This window comes from Neovison vison, chromosome 13 (genome assembly GCF_020171115.1).
Source record: "Neovison vison isolate M4711 chromosome 13, ASM_NN_V1, whole genome shotgun sequence".
In the NCBI taxonomy this organism is placed as follows: Eukaryota; Metazoa; Chordata; class Mammalia; order Carnivora; family Mustelidae; genus Neogale; species Neogale vison.
The window spans coordinates 36,763,768-36,789,664 of NC_058103.1; the positions used below are offsets into that span (position 1 = coordinate 36,763,768).

Consider the following 25,897-nt stretch of genomic DNA (forward strand, 5'->3'; position numbering starts at 1 on the left):
GCCTCTCTGCTCTGAAGGAAGCCTGTTTCTGCCTGCCTCTCTGCCTACTTGTGATCTCTGTCTGTCAAATAAATAAAAATAAAATCTTTAAAAAAAAAAAAAAAAAAGATGGAGAATACCCAGGTGGGTCAGTCGGTTGAGTGTCTACCTTAGGCTCAGGTCGAGGTCCCAGGGTCCTGGGATGGAGCCCCTGGTTGACTCCCTGCTTGGCAGGGAATCTGCTTCCTCCTCTCCCTCTGCCCCTCCCCATCACTTGTGCGCACATACTCTCTCTCTCTCAGATAAATAAATAACATCTTTTAAAAAAAAAGAAAAGAAAAGAAAATGCAGAGGGCATAAAATCCCTGAGAGCAGGCATGAAACCAGCCAGAAAATAAAGACTCTAAAAACTAAAACATTAAGACAACAAAACGAAAACAGAGAAATTTACGGGGCCCTTGGCTAGCTCAGTTAGTAGAGCATGTGACTCTTGATCTTGGGATTGTGAGTTTGAGCCCTACACTGGGTGTAGAGATTACCTGAAGAGAGAGAAATCTGTGAAGGACACTAGGAAGAAGCTCCCCACTTCCCACCAAAAATAATAAAATAAGGAAAAGCAAAAGAGACTAATATTGGGAGAGTTACAGCAGTAGAAAGTTTAAAGGAAAGAAGAGGGGTCAGCACTGTCAAATAAACAGAAGCAATCTTATAGGATGGGGGCCAGAGAGAGGTCATGAGATATGCCTCCCATTTGCTATCTTTCCCCAAAGCAGCAGTTCTAAGGACACCATATCCCCTCAAAATCAACTGTGGCTACTTTAGCAACAGGTGACACATTTGTAACCAGAGTCTGAAGGACAGGGGCCACAGAGACATAGCAAGGAAAGTCATGAAATATTAGCTCGATGCTGAATTTTTTTCACTTCTACAAAGCAAACAGCTTTGTAGTTAGAGAAGGAACTGCGTAAGGGATAGTCCCCAGGGGACAGACGAGAGGGCTGAAGTAATTTTCAGAGCAAGTTTAATCCCAGGCTAAGTAAGGACACACACAACCAGGGAGGATGAACTCCAAAATGACAGCACTTAAACGGAAACAGGTGGTTTACCTCGTGTTCCTTGATGAGACCCTTGGTCCTCCCTCTGCGAATCAGTTTCTTCTCTTTATTTATTTGTTTTTCGAGTCTTGAAATATTGTCATTGAGCTTCTCTTTTTCAATGTCTATTTTCAGTTGTTGAATATACAAAGACATCTCATGATGAAGAGCCTACCAAAAAAAAAAAAAAAAAAGAAAGAAAAGAAAAGAAACCCACAAAGGGTCATAGTCACTATGGGGAAAGAATACATTGGAAAGATTTTCAACAAAAACCCAATAAAGGGACACCTGGACGGCTCAGTGGGTTAAAGCCTCTGCCTTTGGCTCAGGTCATGATCCCAGGGTCTGGGATCAAGCCCCACATCGGACTCTCTGCTCAGCAGGGAGCCTGCTTCCTCATTTCTCTCTCTCTGCCTGCCTTTCTGCCTACTTGTGATCTCCGTCTGTCAAATAAATAAATAAAATCTTAAAAAAAAAAACACAATAAAAATATTCGCAGTAACAAAGGATAAAAAGGGAGTTTAAGTGGCATTCTGGGTCATCCTTGTGTCTTCAGGGAGGACGTTTTAAATTATACCAGACCCAGAAAGGAACTTTCTTTTTCTTCCTAACAACTAAAAATGTGTGTTAGCTGAACGACACTGTTAAGAAAACAGAAAGTGAGACTCAGACTGAGAAAACACATAGACAAAACGCATAACTGAGCCGATGGAAAAACAGCATGGAACTGTACTGTGTCTTCGGGATGGGATTCTGAAGTAGTGAAAAAAGGACAGAAGGGAAACATTGTGGAAATATGAATAAAGTATAAACTGAATAATGAATAGATATTAATGCATGAATTGTGACAAAGGCAGCATATTAATGTAAGGTGAGAACAGGAGGAGAAACTGGGCATGGGGTATACCAGAACTCTCTGTACTCTCTTTGTAATAATTCTGTGAATCTAAAATTGTTCTCAAATTTAGAAGTTTATTTTAAAATGTGTCTTAAGAGCACCTTAAACAGTAGACATTCAATTATATTACTTTATTTTCTGTCTCCAGGCACATACATTGAATACTAATCACCCTTTTTCTGAACACAATCTCTGTGGCAGAGGCTTTAGATAAATCCTTGCAATAATCCTGCCAAGTAGTTGGAGTTATCCCCATTTTATCAGTGAAGTTCCTAGAAGTTAAACAACTTACCCAGGGTCATAGCTCTTGAATCTGGGTCTGTCTGCCACCAATGCCCATGCCTATTTCTCTAGGAAAGAGTGTGTGTGTGTGTGTGTGTGTGTTGATACACTGTGTCTCAGTAAGGATCCAACTAGGGACCCAGGAAACACTAAATTTAATAACTCAGAGTGAATTAGATGCAGGGAGCTGGTGAGGCGAGGGACCAAAGAACAGAGAAGCCAGAGAGGGGACTGGAAGGTGATCTGGAGGTGAGCCCAGCCACCAGGCTGCTCCTCCCACGGGGCTGGAGGCTTCAGACAAGCCCAGACAGAAGGGTCACCAGAAGCTGGAACTCTGGAACCCGCAGCCAGGGGAAGACACAGCCGCCAGAGACGCTGCCCAAAGACAGGGACTTTCTCCCTTCTCCCCCTCTATCACCCTGTAATCTCTAAACCGTGTTGTCACTGGCTGAACACAGAAGCCAGTTGGGCCCTGGGAACCGCGGGATTGACCTCACCGTGATACCAAGCACACGGGGACACTAACAGTGACCGAGCACAGACAGGCCCCGGGGTTGGCTCTACCAGAGGAAGCCCAGACACATGTGCATGTCCTTACCTCCCACTTGGTGGAGGCAACTCTACTCTCTTCTTCCAAAGACAGCTTCACACCCTCAGTTACAGTATTTTTCAGTTCTTCAACAGCCTTCAGATACTTGGCCAGACTTTTAGAATTAAGAATTATTAGTGCTTCCTAGAAAAGAGAATGCAAATGAGAACATGAAAGCCTCATTCTACTGCCAAGTCCTCAAAGCTCATTTTGGTAGGTCTTTAACAGGCACAATTAGGAAAAGACTTTTTTTTTTTTTTAAGATTTTATTTATTTATTTGACAGACAGAGATCACAAGTAGGCAGAGAGGCAGGCAGAGAGAGATGGGGAAGCAGGCTCCCCACTGAACAGAGAGCCCGATGCAGGGCTCGATCCCAGGACCCTGAGATCATGACCTGAGCCAAAAGCAGAGGCTTTAACCCACTGAGCCACCCAGGTGCCCCACAGGAAAAGACTTTTTGTAGACAATAAAGATTTAGGGGAGACTTTTTGTAAAGTAAGGTTGACATCCCTTTTGCATCTCTTGAATTATTTTGAAAAGAACTGCAAGATACTTATTATTCAAATGTAGTCACACATTTGAGAACCACATAAAGGCTTCCTTAGGATATTCAGGATGACTTCTGTTACCCTCTGATAAATAATTAAGAGGATTATTGTGCAGGGTAATGAGCCACTGGCGCTGTTTCCTCTAAGGTTCTTAAGTACTAGTGAGTGGAGGACCATACTTCCTTGACAATACCATATGAAGAACATGGTGGCTTGTATCAGAGATTTGTGTTGCAAAAAGACATAATTTATAGCAGGGTTAACAGGCAAATATTTCGTCTTGTGCATAAGGCATTTTTATGCTGCCATGAGTCAACATTACCTTATTGTCAACTTCCAAGTTTTGCCCAGGGCCAACCACACTGGCAGTCCTGCCCCAGAGAGGGAGCGGCTGTAGACAGAGATGCGTCTGCTCCTTATCTCACGCTTACCTGCTCGCAGGGAGTAGTTACCTGGCAATTACCTGGCAGAAACCTAGTTAATTAGCAAATGACAGAACAAAGAATAGTCTAGGGCTTGCAAAAGAGGCAGAAAACCTATAGGAGACAGAAGACAAAAGTAATTCTAGGGAATAAGGCAATTAAACCGGGTGGGAATTCGCTGAAGCCCTCATGGCATCTGTTATGGGCCTCCTGCAGAAAAGGTACAGTGCTGAGCTCCAGGGCTCCCCTCCATGGCCTTCGTGAGGCCTGCGAGATTTATGACCTAGGGAGACACTAACCCACATGCTGGCAGGAGGCTCCTACTATTCATGTCTCCCTGGAGACCCAGGGTCTCAGGGCAGGACCTGGCAGGGCAGGAGTCTTGCTTCTGTTTGAAAACAGATCTGCTTTACTAAATGCCAGAGCAAAAAGGCGGGGGAGGAGGGGAAATCCCTGCCTCAGATTCCAAAAGGCAAACGGTCAGAAGGTCAGAAAGAGGAAAAACGGTGTCAGCCCAACACCTCTACTCCCCCTCTCTGAAGGAGAAGGGTCCTGCAGCCTCCATGTCTCTCTGCCTTCTGTCTCTCCTGAGCGGACCCTATCAGCATCCTGACATGCAGCCCAGTGATGATTACGAGAAACACTGAGAACCACTGACGCTATAAGGTCAGTTGAGTACTCTCAGCAACCTGGGAATAGAAGTGGCAAAAGCCTACAGAGGGAACCAGTCAAAGGGGGTGACTAGCAACGTGTGCACAGCACAGATCAGGCAGGGAGGGTTCTGAGGTCATGGGAAAAGCAGTGTCGAGATGGCTGATAAGAGGGCCCTGTCTGGTTCACAATCCAGAAAGCCACACAGGGACTGAGGCCCAGAAAAGTGAAGGAGGGAATGAGACTAAAAAGAGGCTCCTTCTCCCAAAACAGTGTGGGGGTGCCCCCCAACAGGTGACGCATTTTAAATGTTCAGCAAGTGGGACGCCTGGGTGGCTCAGTTGGTTGGACGACTGCCTTCGGCTCAGGGCGTGATCCTGGAGTCCCAGGATCGAGTCCCACATCAGGCTCCCAGCTCCATGGGGAGTCTGCTTCGCTCTCTGACCTTCTCCTCGCTCCTGCTCTCTCTCACTGTCTCTCTCTCTCAAATAAATAAATAAAATCTTACAAAAAAAAAAAAAATGTTCAGCAAGTGTATGAAATGTTGAATAAAGGAATGAGCGGAAGGATACCCATCACTCAACCTCTCCAATGTGTCCAGGGGTAGAGCCTTGACTTACTTTTACTTCCTATCCCCCCGAGCACCTGCCCTGTGTTAATGACTCTTGGATTTGCACACATCTTCAGCCCCCTCTCAAGCCAGGAAAAAGCAACCTGAAACTGCCTCCAGCCAGAAAAGCATCACTGGATCTTGAACTACCGTCAGCATTAGGTCCACATGGAACTTTTATCAAAGCATTTTAATAATAAAAGTGCTATTTCACATTCAGAGAATTTTACCTATCCAAGTGCCTTTACTGGCCTCATTTTCCTTTAAAGTCTCACAATGAACTTGGTAGCTGGCATTATTTTACCCGTTTCACTAATATGTAAAGCAAGAGAAATTAAATCCATGCTCACTATCCTAGAATCAGCTGTGCTCTAGACGCACTACCCCTGAGTCCACTCAGCAGGTCTATAATAAAATTTAAATTGAAAAAATCATTCATGTTGATGTCTATTTTTAATAGTTTCCGAGAACAGCGTCTAAAACTGGGAAGCTTTGTCAAGTTACCCTAACTTTGTAACTACAGGGATGAAAATGCCTCGATTTCAAATGAGACAGGTAGCCAATAATAAAGAGCCTACATTTGATGCCAGAGAAGTCCCACCTTGTATTTTGAAATTAGTCCGCTCCGGCTTTCTCGTTGTCCAAGTAATTGCTCAGCCCTTGTCATATAGGAGTCGAGCTCCTTCTGTGACTCTTCCATCTTCAGCCTGACATCCAGGTTGAACTCGGCATCAGCTGAGTTTTTTAACGCAGCAACTAATTTTACCATACTGATCTGCAGAGACAAAAAAAAATTCTCAACGCCTGACCCAGCTGTTCAGTAAGTCATAAATTAATAAATACATTCTTTGAGTAGTAACTCTTAAATTCCCACTAGATATAAAAATAGCCTATTTATTATATTGGTATTTTTTAATATGCTCTGAATTATTTAAAATACATATATAAAATGCAAAAGTAATATTCTATAAAACACTGCCCATGTCTAAGGCAACCCCTCCCTCTCTTCCCCATCCTCCCAATGACCACTCACTTTTAAAGACAAATTCATTAACTAGGAAATATTAAAGAGAGACCTGAACTTTCTCTTTGGCTTCTTGAATCTTTGTCTGAAGTTCAACTGTGAGAACATGTTGAAGGGACTCCTGGCTTGAAATATTTTGTACATCCATTTGTAAGATATCTTCAGTTCTAGACACAAGCTCCTCATACATAGAGCCTTTGGCAATAAGGTGCTATTAAAACAAAGTGAGACCACAACAAAAATTCTGATTAAACTTTAAACATTGGCCTTAATCTCATTACAAAATCATAAAAATGAGGTAAATCCCAAATGAGATAAATCTGTACTCTAGAAATATTATTTTAAAAATTCATTTTGAAATTTTGTATCAGTACAGACTCTGAGAAACACAGGCTTTTACAGATTATTCTTTATACAGTAAGCATGGCAATAAACCAAAGCCTAGAAGTAATGCAACGCCAATTGACAGAAAATAAGTTGAGCGAATAGTAATAAACTTTAAAATAAAGTTGTTCTAAGTCAAATCAGTTGGAAGGAAATACAGTAACCGTTACTGGAGAAAATGACTACTGGAAAATAAATCTTTATAAAACTATGCTTTCTACCACATACTAAAAATAAATTTCAGATGGATCAGAAAGTTACATATAAAATAGGAAACTATGAAACAGAAGAAATTATCCATGAAAACTACCATACTCTCTCTGGGTATGAAGCAATTTTGGGGGGGTAAGAGTAGAAACATAAACACAAAGATTTTCTATGTAAAATAAAATAAACAACCTAAAAGTCCATGAATTGGTAAAAATATATGCCATACAAATGAAAATGTGTCATGACTCAAAGAGCTTATAAATTCTGTAAGAGAAGTACAAAGATCCCCCCCATTCAGAAAACACATAAACAGATAATTTACAGAAACAAATGGTTGAATAATACATAACAGATAGTTCAACCTTACATGTAATAAAATAAGTACAAATTCAAAAAATAACAAGGTACTGCTTTTCAATTATCAAATCAGCAAAAAAATTAATCACAACTCAAGGATGGTGTGAGTATGATAATATAGAAATCACACTTTGATATCAACTACATAAATGCTGACTTTATTTATCTTAGAGCAGTGGGATCATGGTAATTTTTATTTTCTTTATCCTTTTGTGCAATATTTAAATGTCCTACACCGAATGTACTACATTCATTTATCATTTTAATGTTTTTCTCTTTTTCATTATTAAAGTAACAAAAGCTCACATTAAAAAACTCAGAAATGGAAAGGTACAGAATGTAAATCAAAAGCTTCTCTTCTTCCCCATTCTTCCCTTTGTGGCCATTTAAGTCAATCATTCATACATTCATTTTAAAAATACTTGGTTTGCATCTACTAGGCAACAGGAATTTTGCTAAGAGTGGGACATAATATAGGATCAACACAGAATTAGTTCTCTGTTTATCCTTAAACAAATTTTTCTAAGGATGTAAAAGCATGAAGTATAAAATGCAATTGTTTTATCCTCAACGTCACTCATTATCAGGGAAATACAAATCAAAATTATGATGAAATACCATCTCACAACTGTCAGAATGGCTAAAATTAACACGAGACAACAGGTGATGGCAAGGATAAAGGGGAACCCTCTTATACTGTTGGTGGGAATGCAAACTGGCACAGCCAGTCTGGAAAAGAGCATGGAACTTCCTCAAAAAGCCAAAAGTAGAACTACCGTACAATCCAGCAATTGCACTATTAGGTATTTACCCAAAGGATACAAAAATATACATTCGAAGGGGTACATGCACCCCAATGTTTATAGCAGCATTATCAACAATAGCTAAACTATGGAAAGAATCCAAATGTCCACCCACCAATGAATGGATAAAGATTGTATTTATACAATGGAATTACTCATCCATCAAAAAGAATGAAACCTTGCCATTTGCAACAAAGTGGATGAAACTACAGTGTATTAGGCTATGCAGAATAAGTCAATCAGAAAAAGACAAATACCACATGATTTCATTCATATGTGGAATTTAAGAAACAAAACAGATGAACATTTGGGAGGGTGCAAAAAGACAGACGGGGGAATCAAATTATAAGAGACTTTTTTTTTTAAAGATTTTATTTAGGGGCACCTGGGTGGCTCAGTGGGTTGGGCCGCTGCCTTCGGCTCGGGTCATGATCTCGGTGTCCTGGGATCGGGCCCCGCATTGGGCTCTTTGCTTGGCGGGAGCCTGCTTCTCTCTCTCTCTCTCTGCCTGCCTCTCTGGCTACTTGTGATCTCTCTCTCTGTCAAATAAATAAATAAAATCTTAAAAAAAAAAAAAATTTTATTTATTTATTTGATAGATCACAAGTAGCCAGAGAGGCAGGCAGAGAGAGAAGGAAGCAGGCTCTCTGCTGAGCAGAGAGCCCTAAGTGGGACTTAATTCCAGGATCCTGAGACCATGACCTGAGCAAAGGCAGAGGCTTAACCCACTGAGCCACCCAGGCACCCCAAGAGACTCTTAACTACAAAGAACAAACAGGGTTGATGGAGGGAGTTGGGTCGGGGACGGGCTAGATGGGAGATGGGTATTAAGGAGGGCACTTGTGATGATGAGCACTGGGGTTCCATGTAAATGATGAACTGCTGAACTCGATTTCTGAAATTAATACTGAACTGTATGTCAACTAACTAAAATTTAAATTTAAAAAAAAACAACCATTTTAAAAACCATTTTTAAAAATCACATCACCTATACTGCTCAGCAATTTGCTTTTTTTTTTTCCCTTAAGATTTATTTATTTATTTGACAGAGAAACAGCATGAGAGGGAACACAAGCTGAGGGAATGGGAGAAGGAGAAGCAGACTCCCGGATGAGCAGGGAGCCCGATGTGGGGCTCAATCCCAGGACCACGGGATCATAACCTGAGCCTAAGGCAGAAGCTTAACAATTGAACCACCCAGGAGCCCCAGCAATTTTTTTTTTTTTTAATTTGACAGAGAGAGATAAAGCAAGCAAGGGAACACAAGCAGGGGGAGTGGGAGAGAGAGAAGCAGGCTCCCCACCGAGCATGAAGCCCCATGTGGGGCCTAATCCCAGGGCCCTGGGATCATGACAGGAGCTGAAGGCAGACGCTTAACAATTGAGCCTCCCAGATGCCCTGCAATTTGCATTTCTTTATGCACCATATATCTTGCTCTAATAAAGAGCTACTTAATTCCTTGTTAACATAAATATATTCTAGTATGTTTGTATTTTCATTGTTTACAGAAGGCTTTAGAATATTGAATTTCTCATTCCTTGCTCATTTCTTTCACTAAAATAAATTCTAGTTATAACAAATCAATAAATATAAAAATAAAATAAAAATAAATAAAAGCACTGACAGATGGCACAGGTTAACTTTTTTTAATATTTACAAAGCAACAAAAAATACCATTCTGGGGCACCTGCGTGGCTCAGTGGGTTAAGCCTCTGCCTTCAGCTCCGGTCATGATCTCAGGGTTCTGGGATGGAGCCCCGCATGGGACTCTCTGCTCAGTGGGGAGCCTGCTTCCCCCACTCTCTCTCTCTGCCTGCCTCTCTGCCTACTTGTGATCTCTGTCAAATAAATTAATAAAATCCTTTTTTAGAAAACCATTATTATAAACCATGAAAACACAAAATGCTATATAAACACCTTTCAGAAAGGCAGGTTTAAAAAAATAATTATATAAATATTCCTTTACCCCAGGAACTTTCCATCTTGTAATTTATGACATGCTCCATAAGTTTTATAGCTGAGCAGGAACTCAGTAAAAACCTCAATTGTAACTTCTTTCCCAGGAGAACTGAATGATATTAAAACACACTCTTGCCTCATTGCTTTTCAATGAGTTGAACTGCCAGAGAATAAAGACAGAGAGGTTTTAACAACATCCATCACCCTCCCTGCATCAAGGAAGGAAGGGAAAGTGGCTTAATCAGTGGGTGAGCTTTCAAAGCACAGATCCTATAATCTCTTATACTCACAGGGCACTGACCTATCTGACACATCGTGTCCCCACTGCCCCTGGAAACAAGAGAATATTTTAATCTCCATTCTGTAGCTGGGAAAATTAGTTCAAGAATTGAGAGTCATAAGGTAGTATTGGTGGTCTCCTAACCTATTCTCTGTCTTCAAGCAAAATCATAGCAAATAATCCAGGGATGACAATCCATGCAATTATTAAAACTCTGAACAAAGAAAACTCAAACAGTACTATTACTACTTTTTTTTTTTTTAAAGATTTTATTTATTTAGAAATAGAGAGAATGAGCAGGGTGGGGGGCCAGGGAGAGAGGGAGAAAGAATCTCAAGCAGACTCTCCACTGAGCACAGAGCCCAAGAAAAAGCTCCATCCCACGACCCAAAGATCATGAGCTGAGCCAAAATCAAGAGTCAGACACTCAACTGAGTCACCCAGGCACCCCCTATTACTACTTACTTTAAAACTATATTTATTGGGGTGCCTGGGTGGCTCAGTGGGTTAAGTCTCTGCCTTCGGCTCAGGTCATGATCCCAGGGTTCTGGGATTGAGCCCCGCATCGGGCTCTCTGCTCTGCAGGGAACCTGCTTCCTCCTCTCTCTCTGCCTGCCTCTCTGCCTACTTGTGATCTCTGTCAGATAAATAAAGAAAAAATCTTTAAAAAAAAAACCAAAACTGTATTTATCTTTTTTTTTTTTAAGATTTTATTTATTTACCTGAGACAGAGATACAGAGAAAGGGAGCATGAGCAGGGGGAGGGAGAGGGAGAAGCAAACTTCCACTGAGCCAGGAGCCTGATGCGGGGCTCTATCACAGGACCCTGGGATCATGACCTGAGCTGAAGGCAGACGCTTAACAATCTGAGCCACCCAGACGCCTCAAAACCTTGTATTTGTCTTAATACTTAAGTCCACAACCATGAGATCTATCCTTTTGATACTTTTACACTCATACCTGCAAACGCTCTTCCACTGAGGCATCGACACCCTCTTGATGTCTCAGAAGCTCCAAAAGAGATTCGGTTTCTGCCTCCCAGATTTCCACTTGTCCAATGAGTTTTTCAACCTCTTCAGCCACTTGAAATTGCCCTGTGAATTCATTTTCTTTTTCACGTTCTTCCCCAGCCTACAACAGTCACAATTATTGCTAAGAACAACATTTATATTATAAAAGAATTTTCAGTTAAAAAAAGAAAGTTATGTATTTTTTTCCTGAAGACAGCTAATTCAACCTATTTATTTTAGTAACTTAAAACCTAGTTTTGGGACAATGATAACAGCACTTTATGATCGTATTAATCACTTTAGAAAGCAAAAATTTTGTTCACATATATTTCCTTTTTTTTTTTTTTTTTTTAAGATCTTATTGATTTGAGAGAGAGAGAGAGCACAAGCATGGGGAGGGCCAGAGGAAGAAGCAGATGCCCCACTGAGCAGGGAGTCCACACGGGGCTTGATTCCAAGACCCTGGGATCATGAACTGAGCTGAAGGCAGATGCTTCACCAACTGAGCCACGCAGGTGCTCCATGTACACATATATTTTCTTAATGAGAATATCATTCCTATCATTTATTTACTATCATCTCCACTTTACAGATAAAAAGATTAAGGGTTAGGAAATTAGGGTAATGACTCTACAGAAATGTCTAAAACTCCTACACAATTTAACTAAACACAACTCTGCACAACAGTAGCTGTGAAACATCACCAGGAAGGGACTCGGAATCCAGCTTCAACACAAGGCTTCAAAAGGAAGCCTTGTCCCGTTAATCATCTCTCAGTAGCCTGCAGGCTGTTATGCTGCTGCTTTATACCTTACATGATAGATCCATTCGTAAAGTTGTTGTTAATCGACCGTATCGTAAATGTTTTAGAAGAAAACAGTATTCCACATTCTTATATTCTAAAAGCATACTGCACAACTTCAGATCTTTCAAGACTATCTCTATCTTTCATCAGGTCTCCTTATGGTGGGAAACACTGGCGCTCCATCAGGGCCACTGGCCAAAGCCAGTGAAAACTTAGTTCAGGTGAAGTTGGATCCATTATTATTTGGAAGGGGGCACATTTCGTAAATCCCAGGTATTATATCTTACATGTATATAATTCTTTCTTTGTTCCTTTTCCATAGTCTTGTCTATAATCTAAATCATTGTCCAAATTTTCCAACAAAACAAGAAATAAAGATTATATTGTCCCCCGTTGTACAGAAAGGAAGCAAGACACAGGCCAGGGGCTAGACCAAAGCTGGGCAGTCCCTGAGCACAAGTCAGAAATCATCTGAAGGAAATATCAACTCTGTTTCCACAGTCTAGATGTCATGGCTGCTTCTGCATGCCTGTGAAAGTCCTCAGCGAGTAAGAGACACAGACTTGGACACTGAAAGCTCCTTCATGAAGGGATCCACTTACACATTCTAGTGGAAATGACCATACTTTAAATGTTATCCAATAATCACATTTACCACCGTTTCAACAATATGCTTTTATCAAAAGAAAAATAGCCAAGTCGGGGCGCCTGAGTGGCTCTGTTGGTTAAGCATCCAACTCTTGATTTCAGTGCAGGTCTTGATCTCAGGGTCATGAGGTCAAGCCCTGCTCTGGGCTCCATGCATGGAGCCTACTTTAAAAACCTTTTTTTAAATTGCCAAGTTATTTCTATATACAAATGAAATATATAAAATATGACTATTTTACCTTTATATTCTGATTATGATTTTCAGGAAGTTCTATTGACATATTTCTTGAAAAATCAACAGTTGGTTTTCCTTCTTTAGGTAGCTGAGCATTTTCGTAATTTTCAAAATCGGGCTGATCCTGTTTTTTTATAAGTGGAAGGTTCATCTCCTATAAAAAATGTCACGAAATTTAAAGCCCATATTTTTTACGTGAAGTTATATTATTACCAACAATAAATGGACATAATATTTTCAATGTATTTCTGGGATTTATCACGTAATAACAGTGTTCTAAAGAATGAGTATTTCCCCCAAAAAACCTGTCTCAAATTACTAAGAAACAATAATTTAATCATTTAAATTCAAAAATTATTTATTAAAGGTCTACTTTTATAAGGCACTATGCTAACTATAAAGCTATATAAAGCTTGGCATATGTTCTCAAGAAACTTGAAATCGGTAGGCAAAAATGCTTATGTTATTCTATTAATAGTAAATGAATTTCAACTAGAAAGCAATATATTACTTTTCCACACAAAAACCTGCACATAAACATTCACAGCAACATTATTAGTAATAGTCAAAAAGGTGGAAAGAAGCCAGTGCGCATGAACTGATTAATGAATAAGTAAAATGTTGGGTACCATACAATAGATTATTATTTGCCATAAAAAGAAATGGAAGTACTGATACATGCTACAACACAGATGAACCTTGAAAACATTATGCTAAGTGAAAAAAGGAAAGAAAGACAAGACCAGATATTACATGATCCCATCTAAGGGAAATATCCAGAAAAGGCAAATCTACTGAGACATAAAAAGGATTAGTGGCTGCTGAGGAGGCTGGGGAGAAGGTGGGAAGTGACGACTAAGGGGTACAGAGCTTCCTTAGGAGGTGACAAAAATGTTCAAAAATTTGCGATGGTGACGGCCACACAACTCTGAATATACTCAACACGTTGAATTACACCCTTCAAATGAGTGACCTATATGGCATGGGAGTTATAGCTCAATGAAACTGTTACCAAAAAAACAAAAACAAAAAAACTTACAAGCTGAGTTTTGGTAATAAATTTTCTCCATCTTTTATTCAGCCTTCTCAGTTCTTTAGAAATAGATGATCCAACTACATCATTACTGACTTGAATCAGGAAATTTCCCACTTCGTTTAAAGTAGTATGTTCTACATTCCATTGGGATAGTGTCTCAAAGGGCACCTACACAAACAGAAGCAACACATTTTAATGACCGTAACACTTGTCTTTCCATTATCCAGAAGAGATCTTTATTTACTAAGGTTGATTCTAAGCAAAAGCAAGTGTGAGGTTCTTAGGGATTCTGAGCCTTTCCTTCCCTGTTGGACTAGCTCTTCATTCCTGATCACTAATTGAGAGACACCAGCTGTCTGTCATCACTTCTGGTCCTAAACTTTTAGAAAGCAACTGATGTTCTTTCTTTCTTTCTTTCTTTTTTAAGACTGTATTTATTTATTTATTTACTTATTTGCGCATGTGCTCGTGTGCAAGAGAAAAAGAGAGAGAGAGAGAGAAAGAGCACGGATAGGGAGAAGGAGAAGCAGACTCCCTGCTGATCAGGGAGCCCGATGTGGGACTCCATCCTGGGATCCCTGGATCATGACCTGAGCCAAAGGCAGACACTTAACCAACTGAAATACCCAGGCACCCCGATGTTCTATCTTTCTTAAGTGGTTAATGAACTTGGAGCAAAGGTTCTCAAGCATTTATCAGTTCATGGTGCCCTAAATGTCTCAGTAATTTTTTGATAGAGTCCCGAGGCCTTCTTATTTTCAAGTAGGCGGGTCCAAACCACTTAGTAGTTATGTGCTGCATGGTGTCCAACAGACTGATGGTGTGTTTCCTTCAAACATTAAATTATCATGAAAGTCCTCTTTGGCAGCTCAAGACACCTCAGCACAGAGTTTGGAAACTTCAAGGGTTCGTGTGTTGCTTTTCTCAGTTATGTGAGTTTTCATAAAAGATCTTTAATGGATGGAGGTAGAGAGTATAATGCTAAGCAAAGTCAGTCAGTCAGAGAAAGACAAATACCATATGATTATACTCATATGTGGAATTTAAGAAACTAAGCTAAGGGAGAAAGAGTGAGAGAGAGGAACCAAGAAACAGACTCTTAACTATAGAGAACAAACTGATGGTCACTAGAGGGAATGGGATGGGAGAAATAGGTGAGAAGATTAAGGAGTGAATTTGTCCTTATGAGCACTGGGTGCCGCGCCCAAGTGTTGAATCACTACATTGTACAAATGAAATTAATATTACACAGTATGTTAACTGACTAAAATTTAAATAAAAACTTTTTAAAAAATCTTTAAACACATGAATGTTGAAAGTCAAAGATTCAGATCTGTAAAATCACTACAGGGGACAGGGAGAATGACTCACTAACCCCTCAAATATTCTTCCTGCATTCCTACATGTATCACAAATTTTACTTTCATATAAACAGTCCATTTCAGCTGAGTAACTTTAGTTTCTATTTGGAAAATGTTTAACCTGTCTATATCTATTTGCAACAGGGAAAAACAAATGAAAGAAAGAAACACTACCTCAGAGAATAATCATAAAACAGATTATTACATGACTAGCAAATGAAAAGAATAATGAATGACACTGAAATTTCTTCCATGCCTCTCCACATAAGTCTAAGGTATTTTCATTTTCTTCCTCTAGAAACTCAGAGATTTTAGATCTGAAATGTATTCAACCAAATGGAAAAATAAAACTTTTCAAAATATCAACTTTAGTTAGATGTATCTATAAGCTATCAAATACTCCAAGTCTTCTATTTTCTTTCCAAAGAACTTAGCAATATATCTTTCAAAAACTACACTGTGTGTGTGTGTATGTGTGTGTGTGTGTGTATGTGTGTTTAACACCTATAATGAGGAGAAAACTTCCTTTTGACAATTATATTAGAAAGAAACTAAACTCTTTCCAATACCTTAAAGAATTTTTGCAAGAGTCATGTTTACTTTCCCTGGCCTCTCATTTTTGGATTAAAAATGAGGATCTCCAAACAAAATGGAAAAAAAAAAAAAAAGAAAGTAAAACTGAGGAGGTACCATTAGACTGAAAATACCTCTTTAATCTGTTCCTTCTTTGTCTCCTCAAAACAAGCCTTGAGTAAGCGAAGTTTTTCCATATAAGTAGCCCAACATGTCAGAACTTTTTGTAGAGTGGATTTCACATTATATATATATTTTTTATACATACAAACATTATATTCCACCATGGTATATTCTTTACTAATATCCTGATATTCTCCAGCTATAATGTTAACAAAACAAGAAAGTAATCTCAGAAAACAGTTTATTATTTATAAAAATCATACTCTTAAGAAAAATACTTGTATATTAACTGACAATGTTGAAATAAATAATACTCAATAATATTAAAAGTAAATGCAAGGGTTTAAAAAAAAAATACGTAAAACCAATTCCTAAAACATGAAGGTATACAGTAAGCAAAACAGATAAAATGCTATTTTTAAGTGATGGTCATTCCATCAAAAAGTAACTATACAGCTTTACCTAAATTCTTATGGATTTCTTCACATTTCTGAAAGGAAGTTTCAAGTTGAGCTAGGAATTCTTTTTCTTCGATAAATTTCTGGGAGGGAAAGGAAAAAAAACACATTGACAGTTTTTTTACTATTTAAAATGTGCCATGATATCCAGATATAGACATAAATATTGATGAAACATGTAGGCACCAAAATTTCTTTAAGGCCTAAATACTGTATATGTGGGTAGAAAAGAAGAGCAGGTCATGAAGAAAGACAGTTAAGACCTAAGAAATAGAGGTAGGAGCATGAACACTATGCAGGTATAAGACCTGACAAAGTTTATCTTACTGTAGTGATACAGTTCTAGAGTGGTTTTCCTCCTGCAGGAAAAGACAAGTAAAGTACAGAATTTTCAAAATCTCCTGTTTCATATATTTATTAATATTACATAATTTATATCAGTTTCTCTTATTTTGCACATTTTATTAATACTGAATAATTTTGATTAGACATATTACAGTATGCTATAAATAGTTACCACCTGTCACATAAAAACATTTGAGACACTGCTATTAGTCAAATTATGTGTCCTATGCAAGCAAACTCTGCTATTGAAAAATGCAGAGTTAACTAAAAACTCCTATTTATTGTGCACTTATTAGGCCCCAATGGTATGATTACTTAAATGGAAAAATGAAAAATCAAAGAAAGCAAAAGAAAGAAAGATATTCAAAACCTAGTCTAATTTAGAATGATGCCTCCTATTCGGGAATGTATAGTGTTTAAATCATCTACTGTAAATACATCTCTCTTCAACATCTTTTTCAATTTTTGCACTGCAACATACAATCTTGGATTTTTCCAAGATTTTGGGGGTCTCATTCCACAAAGAAGGGAACAAAAAGAATGATAAGTCCTAACTGTAGAAATGACATTTCTAGGATGCTTTTAATTTACAAATGAATATGTATATATTTAAGTCATTGCAACACTTTCTCCCTATAAATTGCAAGAGCTAAACCCCCTCTCCAAGAAAAACCTCAAGACAAAATACACTGTCTTTCCCACTCTTAGAATTTGAAAGGCTAAGACAAAATGTTCTAAGAAAAAAACTAATTTTTGAATGAAACCATGAATCTGAGTGGGAAAAAAACATTAAACAAGTGAAAGTTGGAACTGTTAACGGAAATAACGTTGAAACATCTTCCAAAATTATGTTAAGTAGCCTGGCTAATGGACTCTCCCCTGGTAAGGTAAATAATGCTGTTTTTTCTTTCTTCTTCCTCCCACTGTCTGTTTATGCGACTACCTATACTTCTGTTCTCCAGGCAATTTTAAGTTAATGAAAGCTACCAAGAAAACTCATCTCAAAACCTGAAAAGGTGAAGGGAAACTGTGCCAAGGAAAAATGCAAACCCAGCTCCCAGACATGGAGAATACTGTCTACGACACAAAGTAAAAAGCTTACATGCCAGTCTTCCAGCAACAATTCCACAGATTCTTTGTTCCCATATTTGATGTTCCAAACATCCAACTTTAATTTCACTTCATCTAGCAAACCAAGAACTGAGCACTTATAGTAATGAAATTCTAGACGTGGAATGAATTTTTTCCCCGAAATGATGTTGATTCTGGAAAATATTGCAGGTTTTAGAGTTTAACTTAGTATTATTCCCCGAATGCGAGATAATCTGTTCGGCATTTCTAAAAATATTAGGTCTTTGGCTTTTTATTTTAAACACATGGAACTCAGATGTATCCTCAAATCTTTTTTTTTTTTTTTTTTTTTAAAGTAAGCTCTACTGTGCCCAATATGGAGCTTGAACTCAGGACCCTGAGATCAGGAGTCACATGCTCTACCAACCAGGGCAGTCAGGTGCCCCAACTCTCCTTTTTCTTAAAACAAAACAAAACAAACAAACAGAAAAACCCAAAGTAAAACAAACATTGTGGCTAAATATAAAACAAGTCCTCCTGAGATTTAAAAAAAACATCTAACAGAACATTTTCTGAACAAACGATTCCCCTATTTAAAAAATCCTACAATAAATGTTAATCTCCAAAATATTCTACCCAGTTTGTAAACTTTTCTATAACTGAATGCAACGATGATTTCAACATTTACATATTCAAACAGCTTTCATTATTAAGGCTAACGCCCTCTCGTTATCATTCTAGTGAATTACTTATGAATGATGAGAAAAGAGGAGGGAGGTGGACAACCAGGAGTTCAATAATCTCTCTGTTTATCCTATTTTGGAGTTTACAGAGGGCTTTCAAATACGACCTCCCATTTCACCCAGTATCCCTGTGAGACATGAACCGGGCGATTATTGTCTTCCTGTATCTACAAATGAGGCTATACCCTCAGAACGACAGTAATGTCATCAAAACTCAGATACAGAGCCCAGTTCCTGACTCCACACCCAGAACTTTGTCCATCACCATCATCCGCTGAGAGAGGAAGCATGGTTAGCATGATCTACTGTTACTATCACCCAGAACCTGAAGGTGCTATTCATCAAGATTTCAAGAATACTTGTCAGAAAGTATCAAAAAATGTGTCATTTTCTGGTCCCTGCGGCCTCGTATTAGCGCTCAAACACGAATGGTCTCAGCAGTGGTGAAGCGAAAGTGTTACAAACCGTCCTTTCATTTCCTCCAGTTTCTTAGGTGGTACCAGCGGCAAGTGTTGTTCATCTCCATTTTCGAATGTCAGAAGAGTATTGGAATGACAATCACATTTGTCCATCAGACTCTGGAAAGAAATTCAGCATGACATGAACCAGACTTCTTGCCACATGTTGTTAACTGGGGGTTTGTTCATCTCATTTGCTCTGGGCATGTCTTTTTCCCCCCGCAAAATCAACAAGCCGTTACTTTTTTTTTAACTGAAACTTTGCAAATGAGTATGTTCATCCTAAGTGCTTTAAACTGGAACATTTTACAGAGGGGCAGACTGTAGATTCTTTGGTAAAAGCATTATCAAAATCTTTTGTTTTTGGATTTCTTTTCCATTCCTTTGTGGGTTCACATGCTATAAACATCACATATCAAACTCCTTCGGGCCATTTTACTGAGAACTCAGTCTCTCACATTTTAAACCAGTCTCCTCCCTCCTTTTTGGTCAGGCTTTTCAATTGCTTTAGAACTGACTAGACTCTGCCTTATTGTGTCCAGCTTGAATTAGCAGAATGCCCATGAAGAAAGTGAAGGTATCTATGGCTCCCAAAAATCCCCAAGGGAATCGTTCTGAACCATCCTCAAATACCCACTGTATTTCCTTCCCTTCTCCCTAGGACACAGTCTTCCTCAAGAACAGTCTCTAACAAAGCACAGATTTTTCCACGTTTCTTTTTTATATTCCAACCTTGATTAAAGTCATTTTCTCTTGTATTAGAGCCATGGCTGCACAGTAATCCTGGGAAGCTGGCAAATCTTCATCTATAAGCTCCTCTACCTTCTGGAGCCAGGCTTCAATCTGACATAGCGGTGAGGGCAAGGCACGATTCAGCTCTGTTTCCCACATATTAATCTGAAAAAACAAAAATCTGTGCTTCAGTCGACGCTCTTCTAAAGTTTACTTCTTTGGGGATACCTGGGTGGCTCCAGTCAGTTGAGCAACTGACTCTTGGCTTTGACTCTGGTCTCAGGGTGGTGAGATCAAGCCCCACCACAGGCTCCACACTCAGTGGGGGGATCTGCTTGGGATTCTCTCCCTCATCCTCTACATCTTCCCCTCCCTTACTCGCACATCCTCTCTCTCTCTCTCTCTCTCAAATAAATAAATAAAGCTCTTGCTTCCTCAGCCTTCCCACCACTCTCTGCACACAGAGGAGTCACACAAATGCCAACTACTTATTTCTCCAAACACTGACTGCACTCCCAAGGTGTTCGGTCTTGCTGTCCCTTCCACCTGGATCTTTTCCCCACTAAGGACCCTCAGAACTCACTCCCGAATTGATTGACTGGTTTGCTCATTCATTCATTCACTCACTCATTCATTCCGCAAACATTTATTAATAATCTATTTTGCTAATAGCTGATAGAGCTATAAAAATCTTCCAGAAAGGAGAAGGGGCATGTGGTGGTTGCACACCATAGAGTACATACAGCAATTAGACACAAATTACATGTACATTGGAACAGTGGAGCATTTTAAATATACGTGCTCAAAAATTTAAGAAGCAGAATAACATATAACATCGATTTACGTAATTTACAAATATATGAGCATACAAATATAATATATATTTTGAGAGAACATACATAACAAAAAGATACACCTTAAGCACATCACAATAGTGGCCTAGGGAGAAAGGGAAATGGAAGGAGGGCATGGGTCTAGAAGGAAACACAAACAAGTAAATAAAAGTAAGAGTAGGGCCTTGCCCAAATCCATGTGCCAAGAAGGGAAGAGTAAGTAACACAACACTCAATATCTAAGGGTCAACCAGATAAATATAAAAAACAGAGAAACAAAAAACTACAAGTCTTGCCTGAAGCACATAGTGGGGGAAGCAAAGTACATGATTACAGTTAACTGTGGTCAGCAATATAACAGAGCCAAACATAGGGGCCCAGGGAAGACCCTGGAAGAACACTGATTATGACGCAGGGAATTCTTTTCTTTTCTTTTCTTTTAATTTTTAATTATTTTTTTGTCTTTCAATTTTTATTTAAATTCCAGTTCGTTAATATTCTGTGTAATACCAGCTTCAGGTGGAGACTTCAGTGATTCATTATTTAACATACAACACCCCCTGCTCATCTCTAGTGCCCTCCTTAATCCCCATTAGCCATCTAACCCACCTCCCCTCCAGCAAACCTGTTTGTTCTCTATAGTTAAGAGTCTGTTTCCCAGTTTGTTTCCACCCCCCCACCGCGTCCCCCACCACAGTCATCTGTTTTGTTTCCTAAACTCCAGAGACAAAGGAACAAAAGGAAAAATGAACTAATGGGACTTAATCAAGATAAAAAAGCTTCTATACAGTAAAGGAAACAATCAACAAAAATAAGCAGTGACCTTCAGAATGTGAGAAGACATTTGCAAATGACATATCTGATATAGGGTTAGTATCCAAAATATATGAAGAATTTATCAAACTCAACATACAAAAAACCAAAAATCCAGTTAAAAAATGGGCAGAAGACAGGAATAGACATTTTTCCAAAGAAGACATCCAGATGGCTAACAGACACATGAAAAGATGCTCAACATCAGGGAAATGCAAATCAAAACTACAATGAGATATCACCTCACACCAGTCAGAGAGGAAAAAAATAAAACAAAATGAAACTAGAGAGGGAGATAAACCATAAGAGACTCTTAATCATAGGAAACAAAACTGAGAGTTGCTGGAGGGGAGAGGCATGAAGGGATGAGGAAACTGGGTGAGGGACACTGGGGAGGGAACATGATGTAATCAGCACTGGGTGCTCTATCCAATCGATGAATCACTGACCTCTACCTCTGCAAGTAACAACACTGTATATATGAATTAATTGAATTTAAATAAAAAAATTTTAAGACTGTGGTTTTTTATCTGAACTCACACAGCTCTATTCTGTTTTTTACGGCATTCTCATTCCAAAGACACCTACTGCCATGAAGATCAAGCACAATTTAAAATGCGTTTCATTCAAATGACTTTCCCTAATGAAAGTGTGAGTTTTAAAAAAAGAAAAAGAAAGCATGAGTTTTAAATCTGTATTTTTCTTTCCATTATAGTTCTACTGAATGAATTGCCACAATTCTTAAACTGATTTTAAATAGAGGGAAGAAAAAGCAAAATTACACTTTTAAAAGAATAGGGTTATCTGATTCATCACTAACGGACTGAAAAATATTTATCAGGTACCACTGTATGCAGGGCAAATATCAAAAAGAAACATATGAGCAAATACTCAAGTATAAAGATGTTAAATGAGCAAAAAGCTAGGGTTCTTAAAGGCAGTCAAATGGAACTATTCATAAACTAGAAGCATTAAATATAGTTCTCACATTGTTTTATCTTTTTTTTTAGGTTTATTGAGGTATAATTGACAAAACTGTAAGATATTTAAAGTGTTGATCATGGTGATTTGATACACATATACTTCGTGGAAGGATTCCCACTATCTAGTAAATTAACACATCCAATAACTTCATGTATTTATCTTTTTTTTTTTGGTGAAAACATTTAAATTCAACTCTTTTAGTAAATTTTAATGATTTAATACAGTATTAACCAAGTACAGCCATTGTGTGACCTTACTCAACTTACAGCTGGAAGTTTATACCCTTTTACCAACTTCTATTCCCTCTATGCTCCAATCCTCACAACTTTTCTCCTTGCTGTTTCTGAGTCTGACTCCATTTTTAAAGATTCCACATGTAAAGAATATCATGTCGTATTTTGTTTTACTTTCGTTGCTTGTAAGTTTATCTTCTCAAACAACATAGGGCAAAAGGCAACTCTACAATCTTAAATCATTAAGTGTATGTGATTAAGCCTCCAGTTGGAAAAGAACGAAAAAATTTTTCATTATTATGAAATTTTAATATGGTCTTTCATTATACCCAAATTATTTGTGTGTTTGCCAAAATAAGTCAGAAATTTGCTACATGACTGAGTTAAAGAGAGGCTAAGAACAACAGCTCTAGTTCAACTGATGATCTTTTCACACCTAAAAGAAAGCTGTATACATTCTGGTTGGAATAGAACGTGTTCTTTCTGCTTGGGAGCTGTTCTCTGTGTAATGGTACTCTGTGTACAGAAATGGTTCTCTGTGTACAGAAGAGGAAAAGTAGAAGATGATATTTACCTTTTATTTCTCTTCCTTCTCACTTACCACAGAAAAAACTGGCTCCACACTTTCTTAAGTTTGGAAATTACTTTTGCATTTGGATGGAAATTTGTATCTGGTCTGCCTTGATCTTGTCAGGTCAAAATAACATAATATTGCTATTTTGCATAGCTGGCTTAAAATGAAACCATTCACTGTGATGCTTTGAGTTAACTGTGTGCTCAAACAACTGAACCAGAAACTGTCTAAATGGTATGGACTTTTATACACCTGATGGCTTCAAAGTTAGTATGTCTCCTTTGCCACACCAAGACAATGAGCTCTATTATACCCAACTAAGGAATGGATTTTCAAGCTATTATCAATTTGCGGCAGTTACTGATGCAAAAATAGTTTTTTAGTGTTTTTTTTCATTATTCTGGGCACTTTTTCCAAATCATACTCAATAAAATCATGCCAGGTCTTTGCCACCTGGAACATCATTAACTCTACAGACAATATCTTCTTCCTCTCCCATTTTGTTGAGTATTTGTAACGGAGAGATACTGCCCTTTGCTAGGGTCAGTTTCAAAGCAGGGAAATGAGCCCTGCCCCTTGATGGGAAGGTTTCCAGAGCTTTGTCAGTTCTCCCAAATTAGGTACTTGGAGAGGGTGGCTCTTTTAAGCTAACCTGACTATTTAACAACCTTCCTAAATGATGTGAAATATGTATTCTGAAAATGGGCTAGCAACTCCTGACAGCCACGAGGCTTGAGCAGGTATCAAAAAACTTTCCCAGGGCCAAAGAGTATTTTTGACTTGCTGACCATAAAATCTCTGTTGCAACTCTGTAAATTCACCAAAAATCATTTAATTTATCCATTTAAAATGAATGAACTGTATGGTATGCAAATTATACCTCAATAAAGATGTTTAAAAAAAAAAAAAGAAAGAATGAAGGCGGGCACTTGGGTGGCTCAGTAGGTTAGGCATCCAACTCTTGATTTTGGCACAGGTCATGATTTCAGGATCAGGAGATCAAGCCCCACATCCAGCTCCACACTCGGCAGGGAGTCTCCCTGAGATTCTCTCTCCAACTCCCTCTGCCCCTCACCCTGTGCCCTCTCTTTCTCTCTCTCTAAAGTAAAAAATAAAACCTAAAGTAAAAAATAAACCTTAAAAATAAAAAAAAGAATATAAGCAAAATAAAGACATTCAGAAATAAAAGAAAACTAAGAGAATTTGTTCCCCCAGACCTGCATTATAAGGTAAGTTAAAGTTTTTTCAGGCTGAAGGGAAATGAGTTCAGATGGAAACTCAGACCTCTAAAAAGGAATGAAGAACACTGGAAATGATAAACATCTAGATAAATATAAGAGACATTTTTTTTCTCTTAATTTGTTTAAAATGTATGACTATTTTCAGCAAAAATTTATAACATGATTTTGGGGGCTTTAAAACATGTTTGTGGCATATATATATTTATATATAAAGAAGGTACAGCATAAAGAATGACAAATAAATAAATCAATTTAATTGCAAGATTTCTACAGAAAAAAGTTATCTACCTATGATGACTTAAAAGTTGTATAAGTAGACTATAAGAAAATTTTTTAAAGATTTTATTTATTTATTGAGAGAGAGAGAGAGAGAGAATACAGAGAGAGGGAAAAGCAGAACCCCCCACCCCCACTGAGCAGGGAGCCCATTGTGGGTATCAATCCCAGGACCCTGAGATCATGAACAGAGCTGAAAGCAAACTTAACTGACTAAACCACTCAGACACTCCATAGGCTGTAAAAATTTTTAAATGTTTATTGTAATCTCACTAGAAATCTGATATAAAGCAATAGAGCTAAAAAGCCAACAGATATATTAAAATGAAATTCTAAAAATTATTAAGATAAAGCAAGGCAGGAAAAGAATAGAGATATAAAAACAGAGGGAATTAACAGAAAAAAATGAGTAAAATGGTATACCCAAATTGAATCATGTCAATAATTCCATTAAATATTAACTAACAAAGCTCTCCAACTAAAAGGTAGAGATTATCATAAGGGATAAGAAAGCAAGATCCAACCATACGGTGCCCATAAGAGATGCATTTTAAATATAAAGACTCAAATAGATTGAAAACAAATGAAGGAAAAATATTTATCACACAGTCAGCGTAAGACTGGAATGATCATATTGATATTAGATTAAGTGGACATAAAAAAGAAAAGTATTACCAGAGATAAACAAAAATGTTTCACACTAATAAAAGTGGCAATTCATCAGGGAGACATAACAATCATAAACATACACAACTAACAAAGTTTTAAAATACATGAAGCAAAATCTGACAGCAGCAACAGAATGATTCTATAGATTTAATAGCCCTCTCTCAGCAATTGATAGAACTAAGTACAATGTCATTCAAGACATAGATAATCTGACACTATCAACTACCTTATCTTAACTGATATCTGTTGAATGCTATGTCAAGGACACCTGGTGGCTCAGTGGACTGGGCATCTGCCTTCAGCTTAGGTACTTCTGGGTGTCCTGGGATCGAGCCCCACTCAGGCTCCCTGATCAGCATGGGAGTCTGCTTCTCCCTCTCCCTCTGCCGTTCCCCCTGCTCATTCTCTCTCACTCTCTCAAATAAATAAAAATGAAAAAGCAAGCAAGCAAGCTGTATCAAATAACCACAGAATACACCAACATGCACTACATCTGGGCACCTGGGTGGGTCAGGCCATTAAGTGCTTGCCTTTGGCTCAGTTCATGATCCTAGGGTCCCAGGATCGAACTCAGCGTTGGGTTC

At 38.4% G+C, this 25,897-nt stretch overlaps 1 protein-coding gene across 13 annotated transcripts in view; it reads right to left on the bottom strand.

Annotated features, from left to right (window-relative positions):
* SYNE2 (spectrin repeat containing nuclear envelope protein 2) overlaps nucleotides 1-25,897 on the bottom strand; it is a 330,800-nt gene that overhangs the window by 202,191 nt on the left and 102,712 nt on the right. For 12 of the 13 annotated variants that reach the window (XM_044231769.1, XM_044231767.1, XM_044231774.1 and 9 more), the window contains 12 exons: nucleotides 19,691-19,855; nucleotides 18,966-19,078; nucleotides 17,789-17,951; nucleotides 16,346-16,424; nucleotides 15,895-16,082; nucleotides 13,830-13,994; nucleotides 12,795-12,944; nucleotides 11,053-11,223; nucleotides 6,152-6,310; nucleotides 5,677-5,850; nucleotides 2,852-2,986; nucleotides 1,086-1,244 (listed from right to left, as the gene is read on the bottom strand). In XM_044231769.1, coding sequence (XP_044087704.1) covers nucleotides 1,086-1,244; nucleotides 2,852-2,986; nucleotides 5,677-5,850; nucleotides 6,152-6,310; nucleotides 11,053-11,223; nucleotides 12,795-12,944; nucleotides 13,830-13,994; nucleotides 15,895-16,082; nucleotides 16,346-16,424; nucleotides 17,789-17,951; nucleotides 18,966-19,078; nucleotides 19,691-19,855 — 1,821 coding nt within the window. Of the gene's footprint in view, nucleotides 1-1,085; nucleotides 1,245-2,851; nucleotides 2,987-5,676; nucleotides 5,851-6,151; nucleotides 6,311-9,819; nucleotides 9,836-11,052; nucleotides 11,224-12,794; nucleotides 12,945-13,829; nucleotides 13,995-15,894; nucleotides 16,083-16,345; nucleotides 16,425-17,788; nucleotides 17,952-18,965; nucleotides 19,079-19,690; nucleotides 19,856-25,897 lie in introns of those variants that run through there. The other variant, XM_044231777.1, reaches the window with a different exon arrangement.